A 20,728-nucleotide genomic window follows, 5' to 3' on the forward strand; every position below is an offset into this window, starting at 1 on the left:
CACAAGGTTACTCCAAATGGATCAGAGACCTAAATGTAAAACCTCAAACCATAAGAACCTTAGAAAAGGAAGGAAATACTCTCATGGAAATCGGAACTGGCATCCAATTTCTGTACAAAACCCGAAACCCACAGGACTTAAGAGAGAAGATAGACAAATGGGACCTTATTAAACTGACAAGCTTCTGCAAAGCCAAAGAAACCATCAAGAGAGCAGGGAGACAGCCCACAGACTGGGAAAAAGTATTTGCCAACTCTAGGTCTGACAAAGGCTTAACATCCTGGATCTACAAGGAACTGAAGCGTACTGAAAAGAAGAAAACAAACAACCCCATTATAAAATGGGCAAAAGATATGAACAGACACTTCAAAAAAAGAAGACATTCGAGCAGCCAACAAACACATGAAGAAATGCTCAACCTCACTAATCATCAGGGAGATGAAATCAAAACCATACTGAGATACCACCTCACTCCAGTCAGAATGGCAATTATCAACAACTCAAAAAATAACAGCTGCTGGAGAGGGTGTGGTGAAAAGGGAACACTTCTACACTGTTGGTGGGAGTGTAAACTAGTGCAACCTCTGTGGAAAGCAGTGTGGCCATTCCTAAAAGCTCTAAAAATTGACCTTCCATATGACCCTGCAATCCCCCTACTGGGAATATACCCTGAAGAACACAAATCACTCTATAAAAAAGATACCTGCACACATATGTTTATCGCAGCATTGTTCACAATAGCAAGAACCTGGAAACAACCATGCTGCCCATCAAAAGAGGACTGGATTAAAAAAATGTGGTACATATACACGATGGAGTACTACGCAGCCATAAAAAAGAACAAAATCATGAATTTCTTTGCAACCTGGATGGAACTAGAGTCTATAATACTGAGTGACCTCTCACAGAAACAAAGATCCGAATATCACATGTTCTCACTCATATAATGAACCTTGAACATCCAATGCAATACTATAAGAAAATGACTGACGGTACTGGGAAACTATGGGGGGGAGGGGGATGGGATTAACAGTAGCAAATATCTGTCGGGGGATGGGAAAACACCTGTTATCAACAGGGTGCCTGAATGAAACGTAATTGTACACCTAACCCTTAACTGTACCCCACAAAACCATAATAAAAAATACTGATTAATGAAAAAAAAAAAGATTAATCCATGTTGTAGCATGTATAGGAATTTCCTTTTTTTTTAGATTAGAAAATAAAGTTTATTTAGAAAGTAATTAGAGAGAGAGAGGGAGGAGAGGAGATTCACCTTCCCAAGGCAGGAAAGGGGGCCAAAGCCAGGAAACGTGGCAATGGCCATATCTCCAAGAGCACATGGCCACACCGGAGTCTAGTAAGGCCATGGCCAGGAATTTCCTTCTTAAGGCTGAATAATATTCCATTGTGTGTATATACCATATTTTCTGTTGTTATTTTTTTTTAAGAGGCGGAGTCTTGCTGTGCTGCACAGGCTGGTGGTATGCAGTGACTGCTCACAGTTGCAGTCACAGCACACTGTAGCCTCAAACTCCGGGACTCAAGCCACCCTCCTGCAGCAGCCTTCTGAGTATCTGGGACTACGTGCTTTCATTCATTCGTCAGTGGACACGGGTTATTTCCAGCTCTTACCCATTGTGAATAATGCTGCTGTAGACATGGGGTACAAGTACCTGTTTGATATCCTGTTTTCAGTTCCTTTGGGTATATAACCCAGAAGTGGAATTGCTAGATCATGTGGTAATTCTATGTTTAATTTTGTGAGAGCTTATCACTTTTTGTATGTAAAAGTTAGAGCTCTTAAGTCTGGTCATGCATGAATATAGAAAAGATGGCCGGGCACAGTGGCTCACGCCTATAATTCCAGCCCTTTGGGAGACTGAGGTGAGAGGATTGCCTGAGCCCACGGGTTTGAGACCAGCCTGGGCAACTTGGCAAGATCCTGTCTCTACAATTAATCAAAAAATTAGCTGGGCTTGGTGGCACATGCCTGTAGTTCCAGCTACTCGGGAGACTGAGGCGTGAGGATCACCTGAGCCCAGCAGGTCTAGGCTGTGGTGGCTGTGAGTGTGCCACTGCACTTCATCCTGGGCGACAGAGCGAGACTCTGACTCAAAAAAAAAAAGAAAAGAAAAGAAACATAGTTACAAAAATCAGTGAAACATTTTTTTTTGTTATAAAGCTGTAGGATCTATTTTGCTTTTAAAGGTAGATACAGAGGGCCTGTTCTAGTTGCTGTGGATGAACTATTGCAAGTCACCTTTGGAGGAATTGCATCAGAGGATGGAGTCTTCATAGGGCAGCTCTCCATGCTGCAGGCACACATGGTCTGTGCTACAGCCAGCTCAAGGGAGTACCCTGTGCTGCACTGCTGCAGGAGGGGTGCTGGTTCCCCTATTTGTCACTTAAGATGATGCTTGACACTTTTGGGTGACTAATCAAACAGTGTTCTTAGAATCTTAAGGCTTTTGACATAGAGGACTATGTTCTTGGGGGTGTAAAGTGTGAATTGAGAACTCCTTATCTTCAGGGTGTGAGACTTTGGATCCTGAGTGTGGAACACATCTTGTAATGTATTGTCACTGGGCTCTTTATTTGCTGGAAAGCAGAAGCTATCATATTTTTGTTCTTTGCCAAAACATATTGGTATTATAAACAAAAGAGCCCAGACATTGCTGGTAAACACTGTACATGTGTTTACTGGTTTTGCATCCTGACAGTATAAGTGTTGGGTTAGTGTTTATGACTGTCTAAAGGCGGGGTTGGGCAGGACTGGGGGGCTCCCTGGTGCCCCTTTCTGCTTCTTACGGACAGATTGAAGCAGTGGCTTCATGTACCCCTTACAAGAATTGTGACAAACTCTGTATCTCTCTTATAAGTTGACATCTGTATTTTTATATAAATACAACCAGTTGTAGAACGTTATTTGCCATCCTGAGTATTGTCATTTCAAAATAAAAACTATTGCATCACTAATTTAAGTATGTCCAGGAAATCTAGGTATAATGATTTCATATCTACCATCCTCCATTAAAAATTTTATAGGCGAGTTTTTCTTTCATAGGAATTTTACCCTTCCTTTTTCCTTGAGCCTATCTATGTTTCAATTTACTTTTCCCTGATAATTCTATCCTAATATAATGTGTTTCTGTGCCTAAGAATCTTTTATTAATCTCTCTATGTGTATCTACAACAAAAAAAGTGTATGAATGGAAACGTTAACTTTTACATTTTGTATGCTAATTTTTTTTTTTTTTTTTGTGAGTTGGAGTCTCACTCTGTCACCCAGGCAGGAGTGCAGTAGCATGCTTATGGCCACTGCAGTCTTGACCTGCTAGGCTCAGGAGATCCTTCCTCCTCAACCTTGCAACTAACTGGAACTACAGGCATGCGCTACCACACCAGCTAATTTTTTGTTTTATTGTGGAAACAAGGTATCACCAAGTTGCCCAGGCTGGTCTCGAACCCTTGAACTCAGGCAATCCTCTCACCTCGGCCTCCCAAAGTGCTGGGACTACAGGCTTGAGCCATTGAGCCCGGCCAAGGTGCTAATTATTAAAAAGTTTTTTTAGATTGGCTTTAAAAATATTGATACAGAGTTGACCAAAACAACATGAAATAGCATTTTATTGAAATTTATCTCTTACAGAGGAAAATTATTCTACCCAGTAGAGCCAGATTGCTGGGCCCACCCTTGCTCAGCTTCATGAGTCCTCGGATAGATTACTTACTGGAATACTGCTGTTTCTTCACCTATAAAGGAAGGTTGATAATAACACTATGGTTTGTTATGAAAAGCATTTAAAACAGTGCCCAACAATTCTCAATACATATCAATAAAAAAAAAAAGAAATTTAGCTCTTAATAAGATGGATTTCTAGATTGAGTTATCTTTTGGTGAGTTGTGCTTTTGCTTAGAATAGGCAAGGTTCTGCCTCAATACTATTTTTTATTTTTAGCATGTGCTAGGAAAAACCTTTTTCATGTAATAAGTTGCTGGGAATGGTAGGGATTTTGGTTTAGTAATGAATGCTGTTTGAACTTTTTCCAAATTTGCTCCAGATGACCATGTGCTCTGTCATCAGGCAGCTTCAGGGCATATTTCCTGGCTTTGACCCCCATCATCTACCTATCTCTCTCTGTCTCTCCCTCTCTTCCTCCCTCCCCTCCTCCCGCTTTCTAATGTAGTTTTTAAATAAACTATATTTCCTAATCTAAAAAAACCCCAAAAAGTAGGAGAAAGTGCTGTTGTCAGAGAGGACATGGAAAGCAGATAACCCTTTCTTAGAGCTTTAGCAGGCTGAGTCTCCAGAAACTTACACTCTTGAAGCACCCTGAGGCCTGAGGACCACTTGCATGGTCTCTGAGTAGCCCTGGATGATCTGCGCATGCTTTAACTTGACCACTATTTTATACACATGTATGCACATGCACATATGCACACATACACTCATGCACAAATGCAGATGTGTATATTTACATATATGCATGGTTGTACATGTCCATGTTTATGCATGCACACTGACACACATGTATGCATGCTTAAACACGCACACATGCACTTACATACACTCATCACACAATCAAATGTATGCACACTTACATATACGCAAATATACTCTAAGTTTATTTTAGTTGCTCCTCAGCTGTGAACTCTTTTTCATGGAATATTATGGCAAAATATTATAAAGGATAACACGGAGTTTATATTTGTCTTAATTTTATCTATCCTTGAAGTTCACAGGAGTTTATTGGAAAATTAGCAACATATACATCATTTTAGGGAATGGAAAATGAGGCAGAATAAGTCAGGAAGTTCATCGTAACATCATAAGCAAGTAGAATAAATTGTTAATACCTTCACCAGTAATACACTTTCCCTAATGGAAATAAATTATTTGTATAAATAGCTCTTGATGTTTGTATATTATTTAGTTATAACAAGTCACAACTTTTTTTTTTACATACAGCACTTTAATGCTAGTACTGAAAATATTTTTTCTGACATTGTTTCTAGTAATTGTAATTTACTTCAAAAACACACAGCTAGGTCTAATAGAAAAACAGTTAAAATGATTGGTTCTAATACTAAAATATGTATAAGAAAAGTATTTGTAAAAGATCTCTTATGAGATTCCTTAGACTTCAAAGTTACTTTCTAATTTTCATTTCATCTGACATTTTACAAAAATGAAAGCCAAAGTTTAACTCATCAGTCTCAGAGTGTTATGAGTCATTTAGATGTTTTTGCAACCAAAAGTAGGAGTACCTTTTAATATTCATGTTTAATATGTGCAAAACCTGAAGTGAATTGCAGCTTTTTTTTTTTTGAGAAGAAAGAAAGCTGCATTTGTAAAATTTGACAAGTTAAAAAGAGTTAGTGTCACCTCAGACGTGGTGCTGCTCTATATAGTGGCAGGCGTGCGGCCTGGCTCTGTGAGCACACGTGGGAGCCAGGTGTTAGGACACGCGGGTTCTTTTTCGTAGTGTGAACACTCTTGCTGTGTTGTGTGGCTTCATTTTCTTAGCTCCTTGCTGGGATTTTCCTGCATCCCTTTGACTTGTCCTCTTTTGTCCTTTTGGTCTGAGATCACACTGAGCCTCCTGGCCTGCGGAACCGAGTGTAGGTGCGCCTTGCTGACAGGTGGGCTCCTGGGCCACAGTCTCCCCATCGCCCACCCGGACGTTCCCTGGGCTGTAGGCTGCCAGTTGGCACAGGGCTACAGCTGCCGTCTGCTTCTGCTCCTCACTACTGTCCACAACACGTGTGTCTGGGGGTCTTCCTGCTGGGGCTCGTCGATGGAGCCTCGTCAATGTCAAGGCCGGCTTGCTTTGTCTCTGTGTAGCTTGGCCCATCTCTGCAACTTTCTGTCTCCGTTTTTTGAGCAGCAGCAGCAGTAGCAGCAGCAGCAGCAGCAGCAGCAACAGCAGCAGCAGCAGCAGCAGATTCTACGCCTTGTGGTTGATTGGGGAAGGCAGGCCTTGTAACCTGGATGTTGCAGGGGTCTTTCACTGAGAGATTGAGAGGCAGGTCCTGTAGCTCTGAGAAGCCTGGGGTTGCCTCCTGGGAGCTGCCTTGATACACAGGTCCATGAGTGGCCACTGGTTTTGTCTCTGATTTCTTGGAGAGGTTGAGGGGGCCTATCCTGGAGCTGTCCTCTGGACTGGAGGGCGCAGCCTCCGTGATGAGACAGGCACTTCCTCTCTGAGATGGAGGGTCTCCATTCACTGCATCAAGACTAGAAGAAGCCAAGAGAAGGTTTAGTAGGCGCTTACTTAGAAAATTGACTATGTAAACCATTGTAAACAAGTATAAACCTGGCTAATTGAGCCCAACCAAAAACATTACCTTGGAGGTTTTGAAAATGAAATTTTCTTACCTTTTTGGAGATTCTGTTCTGTTTTCAGGGGTCTGGGCAAGGGGGCCTTCCATACTTTTCTTGACAGGCTTGAATGCTGTGAGGCCTTGTTCTGGCTGGTGGAGTCTTCCCAGGGCACCTGAGGCCGCCTTATTGGAGAGGTCACATAGGCCATCAAGGGTCTGGCTCATTTGCATGAAGTTGGTGGGGCTTGGCCTCCCTGGGGAGCCTGTGGCTGCGCTGCCTGCCCGAGGGCTCATTTTGGCCCCTTCTGTGTCCCTCTGCTCAGTTTTGGAGCGGTCTTTAGCCTCAGGAGTTAGACTTTCTTTTTCAAACTCTATGTGTTTTTTGTGGGAGTTTGAAGGGTTTAGCTTAGAAGGACTTGAGGCTGGATAGACCAGGGTGGCTTCTTCAAGTAATTGAGAGTTCTGGTCTCGTGCGAGACCAGTGACAGGTGGGAGTCTGAGACCATAGGAGGAAAATGCAGACTCTGGCCTGTAAAATCCATAATGAATTGGCAGATTTGAGTGGTATTGCTGGAAAAATCTGTAATGATCATATGTTGATGGAGATGGATTCAAGTGTTTAGGAATGGGCCCCGGGTGAGGCAGGAAGTGTCTTTGGTCTTGGGCTCCATAGACTGACAGCAGGGGAGTGTCACACTCAGGTGGACTCCCGGCCAGCAGGTAGGGTGAGTAGATGGTGGCCAGCCCGTGTTCTGTGTAGAAGTGAGGTGGGTACTCTGAGACTGTAGGGTGCATGTAGGGGGAAATGGCCCCGAACCCCTTTGTAGATGAGATTTTATGTGGAAACTCTGGGGGCAGGAAAGGTGAGCCGGCCTTCCAGGAGTAGCCAGGAGCATGGAATGCAGACTTGGTGTGGAAGGCTGTGGCCTTGGTGGTAGGGTTGGTGAATGCCAGGGCTTCAGGTGCCTCGGTGTCGCCTGGCCCTTTCAGTCTGTGCTCTCCAACTGGAACAAATGCGGAAGGTCGGACCACGCCTTCCAGAACAGGCTGGGAGTTGAGGGTGGCTTCTGGAGCTGGGCTCGTGGGTGCTGTTTCCTTATGGAGAACTGGCTTCTGTCCTGGGCACTTGTGGGCCCCCCGAGCTCGCAGCTCCAGGTTTTCCTTGGCATCTTCCTTGGCAAAGCTATGTTGAAGCTTCGAGTCAAAGCTGCAGAGTCCATTGGTAACAGATTTGGTGGGGGCTGGCTTAGCCGTGGGATCTGGCTGGTTGGTTTGCTTGGGGTCTAATGAGCTAGACTTAGGGCACTTGGGAACTCGATCTTGCTCTGATACGAGAGTAATGGAGTTCTTACAGAGACCATACTTCATGTGATTAAAAAGGTGAGACTTCTCATTGCAAGTAAATGGACATTGGAAACATTTATACTTGAAGGGCTTCCCTGGAGGCCTTGGGATGTAATGTGGCTTTTTTGGTTTTCGCTCTTTGAGAAGACTCATTTTCCTTCTTATAGTTCAGATTCTGGTCTTCTAAGTGGTAGAATTGCTGCTGGTTCCTACAGACTTGGTGGTTTTTGGAGAAGTGTGTCCCCGTTTCTCCTTTCCTTCCAGGCACCTGTACTGAACCAGCTCCACGTGCAAGGTGTGTTGTCTGGGTCCGGAGCTGCAACAAGGAGCAGAGTCTCAGGTCAGGGATGATGGTGGAGCTGCCTGATCTCCTGAGAAGATGCACCCGCCTGCTCTCAGGGGCAACTACTGGTCACAGAACAGCCCTGCTCTTTGATAACCGGCTGCCAACCCCCCACCATGCTTTCTGTGTTTTAGAGTCTGACCTGAAAGAATCGCCTAGGGGCCAGCAGGAAGGAAGAGTGTGGTGTATGGAGTGTTTGGTGTCATTTCTGCAAATATCTCTAATCCTTTGAGTTTTGGAAACTTTTGCCCCATAATCTGGACCTTTTCTTGAGAGTGCCCTGCAAGACCTGAGGAGTCTGAGCGCCCTGTCCTTCCAGGGACTCTTGAGGGTCCTGTCTCAGTGCTACTGACTCGTGCTCTCACAGCCATGTGCAGGCTGGGGGATCATGGCATAAAGCAGGACATTGTGGCTGTACCCTTCACTTAAATGCTCCGTGGCAGTTCTGCTGTCTGTAACCGGGCTGCTAAATGTATTCTACATATGAATACTTAAGAATGAAGAACATTTAAACTCGCAACTCTACGCCTACTGCTTTCAGAACCAGAAACGAAAAGTCAAATTTGTCATTAAGTAGCATTTAAATTGTCTCAGATACGAATGTATTTTGAGTTGGAGTCTCTGTCATCAAGGCTGGAGTGCATTGGCACATTAATGGCCACTACAATCTATATCTGCTAGGCTCAGGGGATCCTTCAGCCTCAGCCTTCCGAGTAGCTGGACCACAGCTGGGCACATGCCATCATGCCTGGCTAATTTTTGATTTATTGTAGTGAGGAGGTCTCGCCAAGTTGCCCAGGCTGGTCTTGAACCACTGGGCTCATACAATCTTTTCACCTCTGCCTGCCAAAGTGCTGGGATTACAGGCATGAGCCACTCACTGTGCCTGGTCTGTAAATACTGTTATTTATGTTGACTCAGTGACTTGAAGTACTGTTGAGTTGGGTTTATAAGTCCTGTGAGTAACTGTTCCTGTCCACTGCCTACCCATCAGCATTGTAGAACACACTCTCATGATCACCCTATCTCTACTGGCAAGGAAGTGCAGCCAGCGGCACCTGCCTGTCCTGGGCACCTCCCAAGTGGCAGAACCAAAGTTGTCCAAGTAGGGGACCACATGAGAGGTGGTTGAAAAGGGAGGAAGCTGCCTTGGCCTTCAACCTTTAGGAAGTGGGCCCAGGCCTCTGGCCATAACTATCGCTTAGGTCCTGAGATACACCAGGCTCTGCAAGCGTGTCTGTCCAGAGCTGGCCTGACTTTCTAGGTATTTCCAGAGGGTCTTCTTCTAGCCCTGCCCAGTTCCAGGTTTCCCTTAGGTTGCTCTGCACACCCCTGGGGCTCACTCTGTCTCCTAATTCAAAGCTGAGAACAAAAGTCTAAGAACCTGGGAGGTACTCGAAGGAGCCTAGATGGCAGCTGGTCCTCGAGCAGCCCAAACAGTGACTGTATCTAGAAGAAAGGGTGTGGGTAAGGAGACAGCACAGAGGCACAATGAATCAAGGGTGAACGCTTTAATTTGTGTACAAATTGTAAAAAGGTAAAGGTCTTTAGCTTCTAAATGTTTTCAAAAAGCTTAAAAATGAAGTTAAGCTGGGCTCGGTGGCTCAGCCTGTAATCCCGCGCCTTTGGGAGTCTGAGGTGAGTGAATTGCCTGAGCCCGCGGGTTCGAGACCCGCCTAGGCAGCGAGACCTCATCTCTACAATAAATCAAAAAATCAGCCGGGCGTGGTAGCGCATGCCTGTAATTCCAGCTACTTGGAAGGCTGAGGCGGAAGGATTGCCGGAGCACAGCAGGTCGAGGCTGCGGTGGCCGGGAGCGGCCACTGCACTCCAGTCTGGGTGACAGAGTGAGGCTCCAACTCAAAAAAAAAAAAAAAGTTAAATGGAAATGACTTAAGAAAATGTTTTCAGCTGCAGTTTTGTTTTAAAGAATGGGCAAATGGGCTGGATACTGTGCCTCACACCTATAATTCCAGCATGTTGGGAGGCTGAGGCCCAGCCTGGGCAACATAGCGAGACCCTGCCTCCACAAAAAATCAAAAAGTTAGCTGAGTTGTGGCATACACCTGTAGTCCGAGCTACTCTGGAGGCTAAGGTGGGAGGATCACTTGAGCCTAGGCATTTGAGGCTGTGGTGAGCTGTGATTGTGCCACTTACTCAAGCTTGGACGACGGAGTGAGACACCTAACAGAAAAAAAAAAAAAAAAAGAGGGAAAATGTGCTCACTCCTGAGTCTGTAGGATTTTATATATAAAGCATCACCTTCTAGACATCAGAGTGGTTAAAGTAGTCAACTGAAAAGCAGCCTTTTACAAATAGTGAAATCAATATGGGAAACTTAAGAAACTTGTTTTCTGGATTGCCTGAGCCTGCAGGTTTGAGACCCGCCTGGGCAACTTGGCAAGGCCTCATCTCTACAATAAAATCAGCCGGGCGTGGTAGCTCATGCCTATAATTCCGGCTACTCAGAAGGCTGAGGCGGAAGGATCGCCGGAGCCCAGCAGGTTGAGGCTGCGGTGACTGGGAGCGGCCACTACACTCCAGTCTGGGTGACAGAGTGAGACTCCGACTCAAAAAAAAAAAAAAAAAAAGAAGCTTGTTTTCACAGAATAAAACATCATCAGTCTTGCCTGCATCTCCATCCATCCCACACATCAGAGCTGAGGTCATGGGTAGCTAGCAGCAGGAGTGGAGTCTTGACTTTCACATGGAATCTTAAATTCTGAGAATGCTGTTTGATTTTATTCTTAGCAAGCTAGTTTCTCTACTAACTTATTCATATTTTTTAAAAACACAAAGAACCCACCCCCAAACTGCCTCTGTCTGATCTCCTACCTTCTGCTGTGATGAGGATTTCTGCATAGCAATGATAGTGAAGCACATATTTTAGATGAGAAATAAGAGGTTTGGTTACCCATAACCAGGGCGGGTGTCAGAGTACAGAGCTCTACAGTGAGTCAGGGTTGGCGGCACCCCAGGGCTGGACCCTGCACCCAGCACTCCCTCCCACCATGTGCTGCCACAAAAGCTACGGGGCACTGGGTCAAAGTAGAGCAAATTAAACATGTAATAATAGCTTTGTCTTTCTAATTTCCCCCTCATTAAAATAAAAAATGTGAAATAATTCTTTATGGGTTCATTCCATACCTTGGGGGACTGGTCTGCCCCGGGTGATGAAAGCACAGTTTCCCCGCCTCCCTTCAGGAAGCGAGAGAAGCGGGTGCCTGGTTCCAGCTGAGCGCTGGGCCAGCCAGATAAGTCAGCGGGCCTGTACCAGCATGCCTCGTGATGCTCCCTGATTCTGAAGGCGTGAGAACCTCTGCAAGTCAGGTTCCCATGATTGTATAGGATATGTTATGGCAAAGATCTGAAAACTGATGATTTCATCACTAGCTGGAAGCATCATGATCAAAATGATGACAGTTGCAAAACGTTTATCAAGTGAGAGCTGCATCCTAGCGATACCAAGTGTGGACACAGATACACCACCTCCAGCGTCTAAAACACGAGAACTCAAAGGAACAAAAAATCCCCTTAGGATTTAAGCAAATGAGGAGTTAGTTTTAGAAGCAGTGTCATTTAATATTGCTGATACTTACAGGCAAAAAATAAGTAAGTCTATACTCGTTAAGTTTTCTCAAATGCTTTACAGGAGGCAAGTTTTATGTGAGCTGTCATACTATTATCCACAGGAATAAGCGAAGAAATAATTGCTTTTATGTAAATAAGTACTTTTTTCAGTCAAATGCTGTCTCTGAAGTTTTGAACTATTCATCTCTTTGTTCTTTGGTCATTTAACTTACAAGACAGTGAACAGCCCCCCTCTGGTTTCCTTGATGCAATGTTTTTGGAGGTGAGAGTGTTGTGGGGTTTAATTGCTCCAAGGGAATTTGTGTAAAAACGGAGTCTCAGGGGCAGTAGTTTTAGTAACCTTGGATAAACTGACCTCTCAGGATTACACAATTTGCTAATTAAAACAAGGGTGCGCAGCTGCTTCAGATGTAAGCCGGGCGTAGTTCACTTGATCTATAAAACTGCAATAGTGTCAGAGAAGTAAGTGGGATAAAATTGATGCTTTTGTAAGCTTTCAAATGATGATGTCAGCCTGTGAGTTCTACGTCCTGCCTAAGTGAGGTTTACAAGGATGAAGAAACCAAACCTAACAGCCGGGACCTCAGTCAGTCACATCTGTCTGTGGACAGAAGGTTTGACCTATATCTGGTCTCCATCTGGTCAGTTTCTACCTGCTGGACTTTGTACTCTGGCAGCTGCTGGTGTTAAATATTCCAGAAAGAGTATATTGTTGCCAAAACAACATAATCCAGACCCTTAACTGTTTACAGTAAGTTTGGATTTGCATTCAGAGGTAAAGTTTTTCTGAAAAAATAGTTGGTGATAGGTGGTGTCTGACATACCCTTTTCCTTTAGTTAATACATATTTGAGAACTGTGCATTGAGCTGTTGATAAAGCAGAGTCCCTTTCACTATTTGGCTTGCATTTGAGAACTTCACTGTTAACATTTTAAAAATTGAGATGTTAGCATAATCTTGAAGGAGGATTTCATCCTTCCTCTCATTCCCCATTAGATCCATAGTAGGCATTAGGAGTATGGACACTTCCACACAGCTTCCCGGTCTGGGTTAAAGGTGGCAGTTATTGAAATGCTTTGCTTGGCATCTCTTCTCTGCCAGCCCTTGAGAGGAACTGGTAACGTTCTCCTCTGAGCCCAGCCTGACATGAAGATCTTCCTCTCCAAGTCATTTCAGACCAAGCAGCTGGTGTAGACAGTGTCTACACTAAAGGGCATAAGAACACTGGGTTTCAGTAATTTAACATGGATGGGATCCAGCATGAGCTTTCACCAAGATTTTCCCATTGTGTAATTTAAACATCATGTGTTCAGCTGATACTCCTCTGGAAAGAGCCCTGAGCTGAGAGCTGTTTCTCTTTCTGCTCACAGCGCACCTTCCAGGCTTCGGGACATAAGTGCCCACACAGCACTCTGAACAGTGTTTGGTTTCGGTTGGTCACAGGGTTGTGTCTGTCTTGTTTTTAAAGTACTAAACTGTCAAAATTAATGTGGGTGCCAGTTATTGGGTTATAGTGAGTGACTGGCATGTTTAGAAAGTTTCTAAGGAGTCTGAACTTTGAAAAATAGACAAGAGAGTTTTTTTTTTTAAGAACTTTGATAGGACACAATGGCGGTAATTATAGTTTAACTTTATAGGACATTTCATGACAGGCTAGGTAACTAGGCTTGTCATGTGTATTAACCTATGGACTGAAATAGTGCTGTAATGTTCCTTTGGTGGTGTCCAGCTGTCTGGCAAGGAGCCTCATCAGGTAGAGCATTTTGAAGGGCATACTATAATTACAATATTGTGATGTGGCATTATTGCATAACTCAAGGACACGCCATTGTCGCCTACCCACTGGGGTGTCGCAAGAACGAGATTTGTGAGTTTTACTTCAATTGAGCTTTTCCAGTGATTGACCGCCACTCCCTCCCAGACTTTCAGTTCTTTAAAATTAAGGATAAACTTCAGGACAACCATGACCTAGGAAAAAAGGCAGTTTTCTGGAATATAATTTAGAAAAATAGATCCAGAAAAACAACCAGGGGCTCTTTCTAGTTTCAGCAGGAGATTTCAACTTACAGACATAAACTCTTAATAAAATTAACACACACAGCTTTACAGTTTGATGGCCTATCACCAAAGTTCATTAGCCTGCCTTGTTTATCCTTAAGAAACCATGCTAAAATATCAAAGGATTTAGTTAATGTGAAATAAAAGTTATGATAACACATGTAGACAGATTTTGCTTAAATTTTTGGTCAGACTTGGCCAGTAATTTGATCATTAATTGTTCTCATATAGATCAGACTTATGAGAAATGTAATATAAGGAAAAAAACCCGTGTGTGTGTGTGTGTGTATGACCTTAACAACCAAACAAAAACTTAACCTCTTTGATTAAGTTTTGTTTTTGTAAGCTTATGTCAGTATCGTCAAAACAGTACTTATTTTAAACTTTAAAAGTTTTAAAAATTAAACTAGAAATTAAAACCAATATCTGTCAAATACACACACACACACACACACACACACACACACACACACACACACACACACACGTATGATCCTTGCCTCTTTTGTGTTGAAATTGATTATAGTTTGTTTTTAAGGTAAGGGTCAGTTAAGCAGTAATATACATTTGTGTTGGTTTAATTTTTACGAGTTTTATGGCAGGACAAGGACTTGATTTCCAAATAAACTTGTTCATATTCTCAGAATAAAGTATCAATCTTACTAGAAGTTTTGTAATCATGGTCTACATCCCAGCAGTGCACCTGCTGGATTCTGAGTAATCAACAGAACACAGAGTGAAGCAGAGCCAGCACCAGCAAGTGATTCGTGCAACCCAGTATTTAAAGATACATTTAAGAGTAGTTTTGAAAGAAAACTTGAATTTGAAAAAGAAATAGTAAGTACTTACCAGAGGTGGGCAGCGCTGGGATGTGGCTCTGCTGACAGTGTCGGGAAGCAGTACCTGTTCTCACGCTTGCTCGGTGAAACTGGAGCCGGCTGTTCCAGTGGGAGGGATTTAAGTGTAGGAGTTGAGCCCTCGGGGCGTAGAGATGCACCTGATATTCCTCCTGCCTGCAGCTACGATTCATGTGTTTGCACCCACCGAGCTATTCCGTGGCAGCCTTACCAGCACTGGACCCAGTGAGCAGGTGCCACAGTGCTTCTGCAAGTTCCTGCTGCGTCTGTGAATGCCACTCTAGCGCTGCTGGACGGCCATGGATGGCAGGGTTAGTTGTATCCGTGATAGAATATAGGTAACTGTAGTACAGGTCACATTCTGGTAAATATTTGTTGTTATAATAAAGGCATTTTGTGTGAGACTTGCCTTTAGAACCTTGAGAATATACACACAACAGGTAAACATTAAGATTAATTCTTATATCTGTATACCCTACAGGACACAACGTTCACGGTGTCCTTGCCCCGAGGGGTCCAGCCAGGCCTTTTATGACCTCTGTGCCTCTCACCCTTCACCCTGCTCCTGAGATCTTTGTCCCTGGTCCTTCTCGAGAGCTGAGCTGGCCTGGCCGGGAGGGAGCTGACCTCAGCCGCCTTGTTGCAGAGACCTGCCGGAGCTTGCCCGGGACCAGGCACCATGTGGCTGTGGAGCGGGGTGTGTGCTGCTGGGAGGGAGTCAGCTCTGCACACTCTCACCCCCTCCTTTAAAAATAACTAAGACAGTTATTGAGCTAGTTTTTAGTACCACACCCCTCTGAAATGCTTTCTTTCTTATTTAATTTGAGGCTGTCACCCTAGCTTTAGTGTTGACTGGAATGTGGTATTGGTTTGGGGACTGGGAAAGGAGATGGTATGAGCTGGTATCAGGCTTTCTTGGTTGTGCCTGAGGCTGCAGGACAGAGGCCGCAGGGCTGTGGCACAGGGATGAGCTTGCCAGGACAAACATGCTTTTTTTCCCCCGTAAAACTTAAGATTTTACTTGATTTTACCTTTATATTTAATTCCTTAACAATTTTTTTTTTAGTTCTTCTTGTCTAAATTAGGCATCTCTATACTTTAAAGAGTCAGAAATAGTTTTAGAAGTCTTGTGAAAGGTAGCAGTTCTCTGCTGATCCTCTGGCCTGTTGCTTGATCATAAACCACCCCAAACCGCCGGGTGTGGTGGCTCACGCCTGTAATCTTGGCATGCTGGGAGGCTGAGGCGAGAGGATTACTTGAGCCCAGGAGTTTAAGACCAGGCTAGGGAGCATAGAGAAACCTCATCTTTGCAAAAAAATAAAAAAAATAGCTGGGCATGGTAGCACATACATGTAGTCCCAACTACTTGGGAGGGGAGAGGAGGCTAAGAGAGAAGGATCTTCTGAGCCCCGGAGGTTCAGGCTGCAGTGAGTCATGATTGTGCCATGGCACTCCAGCCTGGGTGACAGAGTGAGACTCCAACTCAAAACAAAGCAAAACAAAACAAAAATCTGCCCCAAACTTAGTGACTTAAAACAACCACCATTTTATTATGTCTGGTGATTTTGTGGGTCAGAAGTTAGGGCAGCGTTCAGCTGGGTGCTGCTTCTAGTCTGTGGGCTTCAACTGGGTTACTCAGTGGTATTAAGCCAGCAATTGACTGACCTGAAGGTTCCAGGACATCTTCATTCACCTGCTTGCGTCCTAGAGGGGACAGCTGGAAGTCTGGGTTCACCTGGCCCTCCTCCTTCTCCATTTAGTACCACTTCAGAGGCTCCCTAGGGTGGTTGGTCTTACAAAGGCTCAGGACTACAAGAGAGAAGGTGGGAGGTTCCAGTCCTCCAAAAGGCTGGGCTGTGAATTGCCAGAGCATTACTTCTGTCAGACTCTACTTGCCAGCAGTTGCATGCCAGCCTAGATTCATGGGGACCTGAGGGACTCTGTCAGTGGGAGGTGTGCCAGTTGTCTGCATGTCCATTCTTTCTGCCCAAAAGCACCATTTTGACTTTCTGTAGCAGAATATTTTGATATTTGCCTCCTTGATTTCAAAGAATATTAATCTATTGTTAATTCTGTTCCATCTGTCCCCCTCTCCACTCCCAGTTTTAGGTATTGTCTGTTGACTTTCCTTTATGGAAAATGAGAGTTGAGCTGTCTTTGCTCTTTTTGCCTCCATACCTACCTTCCCCATTACCCAGGGGACTTTTTCTACCTCTTTTTTGTGTTGGAAAGCTTGCTTTTTGGACCCCATGTCATCTTTTTCTCTAAGGTTAATCCTTTATTTTGGCATGGAGCATATCCCTTTTATAGACTCCTGAGAAAGAGTGTGAAAGAAACATATTTTTGGAGACCTTGAATAGTTCAAAATATCTTTATTCTATCCTTTGACCTGATTGATAATTTGGCTGGTTATAGATCTCTAGACCAGAAATCATTTACCTTCAGAACTTTGAAAGTGTTCTTTAGTCCTCTAGCTTCCAGTCCTGCTGTTGAAAAAAAAAAAATCTTCTAGTCCTGCTGTTAAAACTTGATGCCATTCTGGTTCTTGATTCTTTTTTCCTTAATATTTTAATTTGAAGAGTTTTAAATATGCAAGTTGTGAGGATACTGCAGTGAACTCTAATATATCCAACATCTAGAGTCTATAATTAACATACAACTATCCATGTTTCCTTCCCTTTTTCTGTCCATCAATCCATCTTATTTATTTTGCTGCATTTCAAGTTGGTTGCAGACATCAGTACACGTTACCCCTAAGCACTTCAGCAGGCATATTGTTATTAGTTTGCTTCTTCTTTTAAAGGTAAGATTTACATTCAGTGAAGGGCACAGATCTTAAGAGTACCATTTAATGAGTTTTGACAAGTGTATTCCTCTATCAAGATACACAGAGCATTATAATCACCCCAGAAAGTTCTATTATGCCTTTTCTTTCTTTGTAAGATTGTGGCAACTACTGATCCCCCCTCACCCCCGCACCATGGGTTAGTTTTACCTATTCTAGAATTTTGTATAAATGGTAATTCCTGATTCTTAATATGCAGTTGTTTCTCATCTGTGGGTTCTTTTCTTTATCCTTAGTATGTTTAGTTTCCTTAACACTATCTTCTGACACTTCTGTTAAGTATTTCATTTCTGCTGTATTTGGTTTCCAAGAGTTTTTGTTCTGAGTGTTCTTTTTTTTATTATCTTACTCTTTTTTTTTTTTTTTAGTTGGAGTCTCACTGGCCGCTCCCAGCCACCACAGTCTCGACCTGCTGGGCTCCGGTCGAGCCTGGGCTCCGGTTGACCTGCTGGTCTCCTGCTGGGCTCATTCCGCCTCAGTCTTCCAAGTAGCTGGAACTACAGGCACATGCTTCCATGCCCGGCTAGTTTTGATCTATTGTAGAGATGAGGTCTTGCCAGGTTGCCCAGGTGGGTCTCAAACCCGCGGGCTCAGGCAATCTACTCCCCTCAGTCTCCCAAAGTGCGGAATTACAGGCTGAGCCACTGAGCCCTGCTGTTATCTTACTCTTATGCAGTGGTTGTAGTAGCTTTTTTTCCCTCTCTGAGGAGTTAATGATAGGCTTTTTTTTTTGCTTTTTGCTTTTTTTTTTTTTTGGCAGGGGATCGGGGTGGGTATTCTCCTTGTTGGTTTTTTGTTTTGTTTTTAAAGAGAAGAGGTTTTTGCTACGTTGCCCAGGCAGAACTTGAACTTCTGGCCTCGAGTGATCTTTCTGCTTCGGCCTTCCAAGTAGCTGGGATTACAAGTGCTTTCAGTGTGACAAGTCTGCTTTCCGGGAGCCCTCTGCTGACCACCTTATGAGAGTCAACTCTGTCTCCTGCAAAGGTGGGAGGAGCTTCATCTGTGTTCCTTGGTTTAGGCCTATCCCCACTCCTACCCCCAGACTTCTCTGGTGCTGCAGGTCTTGAGGCTTCTAGGGATTCTGTCATGTAGATCAGGGGAGCTCTGGTGGGCTGGGCTTTCTTGGGTCTAAGACCCTTGCCACTGGTCCATGCTCTTTCAGCCTCCTAAATGTTCCTGTTGCCACCTTCTCTGTCCTCTTTGATCCTGTAGCTTAGACTTTGAAAAAGGAAAAAGTCCTTTTCTGTTGTTTTTAGTGGCATTTAATCCACTATTTGTATTTTCTACCCACTGCATTACCCGTAAGTCTTGTGATTAAGTTTTTGACCAAGAAGGTCAAATCTCAGGAAGCATAATGGCAGTGGCAACTGACATTTCCTTAGTGTTCATGAGTGTGGGGTGTTGTGCGGAGGGCTCCACCTACATTGTCCATTTAATCACAGAAACTGCCATGACCTGGCTTGCAGAATTCAACATACACAGGTTAAGTAACTTGGCCAAGGCACCCAACCTGGAGAGCGACAGAGCAGTCATTCCAGATGGTGGAGGAAATGCCTTCCTGCGGGTGCTGACCTTGATGAAGAGGGAGGGGCATCAAGGAGGAGCATCCGGGGCAGCAGTTGCTCTTGGGACAGTGGCACTGGTCCCTGTGTGTGTGTGTGTGTGAATGTATGTATGTGCAACAGGGAGCGGAGAGCACAACTGGATCCAGACAGGTGCTGCTGGGTATGGGGGCGCCAGCATGGCCAGCCTCTGTCAGGGCCTTTCTCCCTGGGGGCACGTTTGAGGTGAGGTGGGGGTGGTGATTCATAGTATGTGGCCCCCGGGCATATGTTTCTCTGTGTCTTACTTTGGTCCCCTTCTTTTTCTTCCCATCCCCCTCTTGAGTGTGTGCTTTTTGGCTAGGCTGTGAGACTGAAGTCTTTGCTCTGTCGTCTTCTCCCTCTGTGACTTGGGCAGGTAACTGACATCCCTGGGCCTTGGTCTTTCTATCTGTGAAAGGGAGTTGTAGGTGTGCTCAGAGCATCAGATATGTTAGTTCACATAACATCCCTCGTCACTGGCGTTTGCACAGTGGGGACGAGATGCCTCTTCCACAGAATACCTTTAATGAAGGATGGGCATCACCTTTTTGACTTTATACTGCAAGATTTTATCTTAATCCTTTGTGTTCCTGATCGGAAGTTGCGTCCAGAGCAAGAGAAAAAGGAAATGAAAGCTGCAGAAAATCCAGAGTATCAGCTCTGGTATCAGCTTTCCAATCTGATTGTTGTTATCGGGGGTGTGCTCATGGTGGGAGTGCCATGAAGGTCTTGAGGTAGCCCTGGGGAACTGGCTTTAGGGGTATGGTTTTCAGGTAGAGAGAACCTCACCACTATATCTTAGGGCTCTGCCCTCGTAGTGAGACTCTGGGCAGGATGGCAGGGATGATATGAGTGAGGGTGGCCAGTGGGCTGTGGTTTCCCTTACTGATCAGATTCTAGGCTTCTGGGGGGCAGGGCAGGGGAGTCTGTCCCAATCTTAGCTGGTCACTGTGCATTTAAAAGAAGGAGTGACCTAACGCAGAGGAGCTCTAGGCCGAGTCCCATCTTTACTCTGCTTTGCTCCATACTTATCTTGTGCCGAGCCCACCACCTGCTCTGCTTAGCCATGGCCACATTGTTTGAATGAGGTTTATGTATTTTCTCCTCCCCCTCCTGGTATGAAGTACCTTTCTTAGGTTTCCTGATAGTCTTTCTTTTCTGATTGGGATTTCCATAGTGAGAGGGTCCAGAGTCCTGCTTATGAACTGGCCACAGGTGGAGATGGGGGTGGCCGGCCCCATTCCCTGAAGTGCCTGTGTCTTCACGTCCCTTTCCACCACCCTCTGTGTTCTCATCCTTTCATTCAATTCCCTTTCTCCCTTTGGGTGGCAAGTCTGTCTGAGACCAAGTGAAGGGCCAAAAGACTTTCTTGGATTTTTGAATTGTGCTTAAAAGGCTTTCTGGCTTGGCTTAGGGCCTAGGCCCTGCCCTCAGGCTACTCAGAAGCTGCCTGCCAGGCCTGAACACGCCCTACCATCACTGTAGAGCTGACCAGGAGCAGGTTGCACCCTTCCCCAGATGTTCCTGTGGTTGCTTTCCTCTGCAGGCTTCTGTGTTCTGAGAGATTGATGGAACTGAACAGAATGGCTGAGAAGGGGCCACCTCCTCTAGACTTGCCCTCATTGCCTAGAACTGCATTCTAGGCCTTGGGCCTCTGGTCACTGGGCCACACTGACCAGGCCAGGTCCCGCAGCTCCTGGGGTTTCACCTGCCGCCTGCCTCAGAAGTGGTGTGCATGCAGTAGGGTTGGCCTACCTGGGGCACCTCTTCCCCAGCCGT

The 20,728-nt window shown here is 44.7% G+C and overlaps 2 protein-coding genes across 2 annotated transcripts in view; one reads left to right on the forward strand and one right to left on the reverse strand.

Annotated features, from left to right (window-relative positions):
* Positions 1 to 20,728, forward strand: part of LOC103258013 (tubulin-specific chaperone D) — a 141,256-nt gene that overhangs the window by 17,984 nt on the left and 102,544 nt on the right. The gene's annotated exons all lie outside the window — the stretch shown is intronic.
* Positions 5,464 to 7,825, reverse strand: ZNF750 (zinc finger protein 750). The gene is given in 3 exon segments (XM_008055714.1): positions 5,464 to 5,778; positions 5,780 to 6,242; positions 6,384 to 7,825. Coding segments are annotated over 3 exon segments (2,220 nt in total).

The sequence above is a fragment of the Carlito syrichta genome, unplaced genomic scaffold, assembly GCF_000164805.1.
Source record: "Carlito syrichta isolate Samal-C Ts95f unplaced genomic scaffold, Tarsius_syrichta-2.0.1 Scaffold301934, whole genome shotgun sequence".
Classification (NCBI taxonomy): domain Eukaryota; kingdom Metazoa; phylum Chordata; class Mammalia; order Primates; family Tarsiidae; genus Carlito; species Carlito syrichta.